General features: G+C 42.6%; 1 protein-coding gene across 4 annotated transcripts in view; it reads left to right on the forward strand.

The window, feature by feature from the left end:
• CHCHD3 (coiled-coil-helix-coiled-coil-helix domain containing 3) overlaps positions 1-5,598 on the forward strand; it is a 262,164-nt gene extending 256,566 nt beyond the window's left edge. For all 4 annotated transcript variants that reach the window (XM_005857201.2, XM_005857203.2, XM_005857202.2 and 1 more), the window contains one exon: positions 4,889-5,598. In XM_005857201.2, the coding sequence (XP_005857263.1) occupies positions 4,889-4,912 (24 nt within the window). In that variant the 3' untranslated portion in view covers positions 4,913-5,598. The remainder of the gene's footprint in view (positions 1-4,888) is intronic.
• Positions 5,599-6,000: the final 402 nt, after the last annotated feature.

Genomic DNA, 6,000 nt, shown 5'->3' on the forward strand with positions numbered 1-6,000 from the left:
CTATGATCATTGAGATTCAGGGTGAGCCATCCAGTACTTTTGTGACCCACACACTTATTTGTCCTTCCACTCTTTCTGTTCTGCCCCTTTATTTTAGTCTTTTTTTCTTGACCTTAAATCTTCTCCCCTCATTGCCTTTCCTGACCATTCCTATGTGAGTTCTCTCCACACTAGCTTGCCTGCTTTTATATCTGTTCTTTTGTACCCCGTGGGCATGGACTTCTTAGAAACCTATGATCATTGAGATTCAGGGTGAGCCATCCAGTACTTTTGTGACCCACACACTTATTTGTCCTTCCACTCTTTCTGTTCTGCCCCTTTATTTTAGTCTTTTTTTCTTGACCTTAAATCTTCATCTCTAAAGACCTTTGACCTCTTTTCCCAAGCCTGCACTTCCTTCTAGACCAGTGGTTCTCAACCTTCCTAATGCCGCGACCCTTTAATACAGTTCCTCATGTTGTGGTGACCCCCAATTTCATTGTTACAAATTGAACATAATTAAAGCATAGTGATTAATCACAAAAACAATATGTAATTATATATGTGTTTTCCGATGGTCTTAGGCGACCCCCGTGAAAGGGTCATTCGACCCTTAAAGGGGTCGCGACCCACAGGTTGAGAACCGCTGAGCTGGGCTATTCTCTTCTTTTAAAGAGTGTTGAGTTTTCTTTAAGTGGCAGTTAAATTCCTTGAGGATACTTGATCCTTTCAAGATTGTTCTCTTCCACAAAATACCACGTGCGGGCGCGCACGTACAATGCAATTGAAACTTCGTGGCCACACTCAAGGGGCCAAAGAGCCGCATGTGGCTCGCTAGCCGCAGTTTGCCTACCACTGTTCTAGACATTTCCATAAGGTCATTCCAGATTCACAAGCCCCAAACTTAAGTCATCTTCCTCATTTCCAGTGTGTCTCCTCTCACTGATTTCCCGGTTTCTCTGAGGATCCAATCTCCCTGCCACTGAGGATCCACCACAACTTAGGTCTCACCGTCTCTTTTTGTTCTCGTGTTTTTATGGCTCTCTCTCTCATCCCCACCCTTGCTTGGTTTCTAATCTGCCTCCTCCCTGGTCTTTCTTCCTCCAGACTCTCCTCTGTTGGCTTCATTATGCTCAGGGTGTCAGGATAGCCTTCACTCTGGGCCCCTCTTACTTCTCTGGTATATCCTGAGCACCTACCCTTTCCTCTAGCCAGGCCTGTTTCTTTCCTCCGGCCTCCGTATATACGGGCTTGTTCCCACCTCTGAGTCTTTGCACTGCCTCCCAGCCTGGCCTGTCCCAGCCCTACGCCTCTTCCTTTTATCTATATTCTGTCCGTCCTGCAGGATCATTGAGTTGCCTCTTCTGATTGCTCAGCTACAGAGCTGGCCTCTCCTTGGCAGAACCACTTTCCTGGAAGCATACTCAGGAAACGAGGAAACAGGAAGGGAAAAATTGCATTTGATTGTATATTCTTTTGTTCTTCTTGAATTTTATACTGTTTGTGTGTATTATTCAGTGAAATAATTTTAGCACATATTTAGCAAATATGTCTAAAAATCACAAGTAATTACTCTGTGTCACACCTTAGTTTTCCATGAGCATGTATATTGGTTTCCCCATAGCACCTAAGTCAGTGCAGTGGGTACCTGGTAGGAGCTTTGTGAAGGGCTGGATAGAAGAGATGCGGGAAGAAGGCATGAACAGATTAGAGGCAACCTTGGACCTGACCTAACTTCTTCTTACTGAGTAATTTCAAAACTAAAAGGAAAAAGATCACTCTTGCCTTTTTTTAAGATTCTTAAGAATAGAGGCTGTATACCTGGCTACATCTGGTTATAGAGTTTTAATCTGTGATTAAGAATTCTTCCTGGCTAGGATTTATATATAGAAAATTCTAAAGAGCCATAAAAACATATTAGAGCTAAATTCAGTAAAGATGCAGGATACAAAATTAACACACAAAAATCAGTAATGTTTTCTACATATTAACAATGAATATTCTGGGGGGCGGGGAAGAGATTGGTCACATTTATAATAGTATCAAAAAATAAAATACTACCCGGCCGGCATGGCTCAGTGATTGAGCATCGACCTATGAACCAGGAGGTCACGGTTCGCTTCCCAGTCAGAACACATGCCCAGGTTGCAGCTTGATCCCCAGTGTGGGGCATGCAGGAGGCAGCCAATCAGTGATTCTCTCTCCTCATTGATGTTTCTATCTCTTTCTCCCTCTCCCTTCCTCCCTGAAATCAATAAAAATATTTAAAAAATATTTAAAAAATAAAAATGAATAAACAAATAAAAAAATCATAAAATACTTAGGAATAAATTTATTTTCACCAATGACGTGAAAGATCTCTACTCTGAAAATTACAAGACATTGATGAAGGAAACCAAAGAAGACACAAATAAATGAAAAGCTGTCTTATGTTCATGGGTTGGGAGAATTAAATTTGTTAAAATGCCAATACTTCCAAAAGCTGTCTGTAGATTCAGTGCAATCCCTATCAGAATTCCAATGGTATATTTTTTTACAGAAATAATAAAAAAAAAAATCCTAAAATTTGCGAAGAACCACAAAAGACTCCCAATAGTCCAAGCAATCCTGAGAAAGAAGAATAAGGTAGAAGAATTACACTGTCTGATTTCAAGCTCTACCACAAAGTTACAGTAATCAAACAGTGTGGTACTGGCATAAAAACAGAGAAGTAGACCAGTGGAACGGAATTGAGAGCCCAGAAATAAACCCAGCATGGTCAACCAATATTTGACAAGGGGCCCAAGAATGCTCAATAGAGAAAAGACAGTCTCTTCAATAAATGGTGCTGGGGAAATTGGATATTTACAGGTAAAAGAATGAAACTTGACTCCTCTCTTACACTACTTAAAAAATTAACTGAAGTGGATTAAAGAATCAAATGTAAGACCTTAAAGCATGAAACTCCTAGAAGAAAGCATAGGGGGAAAGGTCCTTGACGTGGGTGTTGGTAATGATTTTTTGGGAATCACACCTAAAACACAAACAACACAATAAAAAAACACATTAAGTGGGACTACATCAATCTGAAAAGCTGTACAGCAAAAGAGACCATCAAGAAAATTAAAAAAACAGCATATGAAATGGGGAAAACTGTTTGCAAACCATATATCTGATAAGTAGTTAATATTCAAAGTAAATAAAGAACTCATACTACTCAAAAGCAAAAAATAAAAAAATCATCTAATAAATGGGCAAAAGACCTGTACAGACAGTTTTCTAAAAAAGATATATGAATGGTTAACAGGTATATGAAAAGATGCTCAACATTGCTAGTCAATAGGGAATTACAACAAATGCTGACAAATATGTGATGAAGAGGAAACCCTTGTGCACTGTTGGTGGGAATGTAAATTGGCTCAGCCATTATGAAAAACAGTATGAAGATTCCTCAAAAAATTAAAAATAGAACTACCATATGATCCAGCAATTTCACTTCTAGGTATATATCCAAAGAAAATGAAAACGCTTAACTCGAAAAGATGTCTGCTCTTCCATGCTCATAGCTGCATCATTCACAGTGGCCCACGGCATGGCCACAACCTCGGTGTTCATTGATGGAAGAATGGATAGAGAAGTTGTGATAATACACAATAGCATAATATTTAGCCATAAAAACACACACCTAGGAAACCCTACCATTTGTGACAACAAGGATGGACCTTGAAGGCATTAGGCTAAGTGAAATAAGTCAGAGAAATACAAATACCATATCACTCATATGTAGAATTTAAACAAAACAGACCAAACTCATAGAAAAGGAGATCAGATATGTGGTTACCATAGGCAGGGACTGGAGAAAGGTGGTCAAAAGGTCCAGACTTCCAGTGACGTAACGTACAACATGGACAGGAGAGCTAACACTGCTGTATTCGGGAAAGCTGTTGAGAGAGTTCTCATCACAAGGAGACTTTTTTTGTTGTTTTCCTTTTGTATCTGTGAGATGATGGATGTTAGCTAAACCTGTTGTGGTGATCATTTCACAGAGTATATAAATCAAACCAATGTGCTGTGCACCTTAAACCTTATGCAGTGATGTACGTCAGCGACTCCTCACCTGCAAAAATAAGTGGCTAAATAGATGGCAGGGGATGTTTCTGCAACATTTTGGGAACAGATACCTGGGTAACTTTGCCCAGCATCACAAGCTCAGGAGCATGTGCGTCCTGCCTGCAGTGGGCAGACGTTCTCTGTCGGGGAGAGAATCCCGTCTTCAGCTGAGATTTCCTCTCAGAGCCCTTGGGGTTTAATCTCTGCCCCCTACACCTCCCTCCCCACCCCCCACATCTTCCCCCAGTCCCTGTGGCCACCAGAGATACTTCCATACATTTCAAATGGCTGAGGCAGTGAGATGGCACATGCACTGCCCCGCCCACCTCATGGTCCAGGCCGTTGCCCCCCTCAGGGTTCAGCTGGATGTGGGCGGGGAGCGGTCATTTGGAGATTGTACACGGTTAAGCGATGGTGTCCATTAAAGGCAGTGATATTTTTCCCTAGCTGGTTTGGCTCAATGGATAGAGCGTCAGCCTGCGGACTGAAGGGTCCCGGGTTCGATTCCGGCCAAGGGCACATGCCTGGGTTGCAGGCTCGATCCCCGGTAGGGGCCGTGCAGGAGGCAGCCAATCAGTGATTCTCTCTCATCATTGATGTTTCTATCTTTCTCTCCCTCTCCCTTCCTCTCTAAAATCAATAAAATATATTAAAAAAATAATAAAGGCAGTGATATTTTGAGACCAGGAGGTGTATGCCTTGCTTTGTGTGTTTTTGAAGTCGATCTTTGGAAAACAGTACAAATGATACTAAGTCCTTGCTGCCGTTTTCTGGTCCCTCCTTCTGGGGGTAAAACTTACACTTTCTCTTTCTCTTGCAGAGCATGATTGAGAAGGGAGGATAAAAGCCACTTTCAGAACAAGCAAAACTCCGTCAACGTTGATTCCAGAGGCGGTGGGACATATTTTTTCCTTGTAAGAAAGTAACCTGTTTAGAGAAAAGCCGATGAAGAGAAGCACTGGGAGCAGAGTGAACAGAAGTGCATCACAGTTATTCAACAAGAACGGAAAGCCGAGGCCTAGCTAGATCAGGGATCAGCCGCAAAGGACACGCCACAGTGTTAGTAACGCCGGCTGTGATGACAACGAGTGGGCAACCCTTTCTACCTTTCATAATTTCTGTCCAACTTTCTCTTCTGACCAAGCTCCATCACTTGGTGAACCTCCACTCCGGCAAAGCTTGCAGTTGGGACCAGGGATGAGGAGATGGGAGTGGGGAGGAGAGGGCAGGATACCTCCATCCAGGCCCTCGGTGCTGGCGTAGTATCCAGACTGTGCATGTTGGGCTTCTGCTTCCTTTCTCCCTTGACTATAAGAGCTGTTTCATTTTAACTTATGACGATCATGTAAAGAAGACAAAAAGGAGAGAAAATGTCCCTCTTTTACTGGAATAATGTTTATGATTACAAGTGAAATAAGGCATTTTTTGTCAACATAAAGGCAACCTTGGCTTATACAACTGCTTCTCTATCGTGAATACTGACACCTGACTTCACTCACTATCAATAATAAATTTATTTTCTGATGAAGACTGGCATTGCAGCCCGGGCCTCGTGTGCTTCTTTCCAGGGGTTGGATGGTTATGCTTATGGGAACTGAGTTGATTTATATTGTTACTAGTTTCCGTGTGTGCTGTACCTTTCTCCCAAAAGCTGCAGAGCCTCAGCCACGCAAGCGCTCCTCTGGACTTGCCTCGTGGTAGGCAGGTAGGTAGGTAGGTAGGTAGGCAGGCAGGTAGGTAGGTAGGCAGGTAGGTAGGTAGGTAGGATGCAGTAAGAGCTTTACAACCTGCATGGACCTTCCTCCCTCTGGGATGACCTAAGCCATCCTGCCTGTGGTGAGAACGAGCTTAGCTAACCTTGGTTACAAACGTAGGTAGGTAGGCAGGTAGGTAGGTAGGTAGGATGCAGTAAGAGCTTTACAACCTGCATGG

Source organism: Myotis brandtii, unplaced genomic scaffold, assembly GCF_000412655.1.
Source record: "Myotis brandtii unplaced genomic scaffold, ASM41265v1 scaffold1084, whole genome shotgun sequence".
NCBI classification, from domain to species: domain Eukaryota; kingdom Metazoa; phylum Chordata; class Mammalia; order Chiroptera; family Vespertilionidae; genus Myotis; species Myotis brandtii.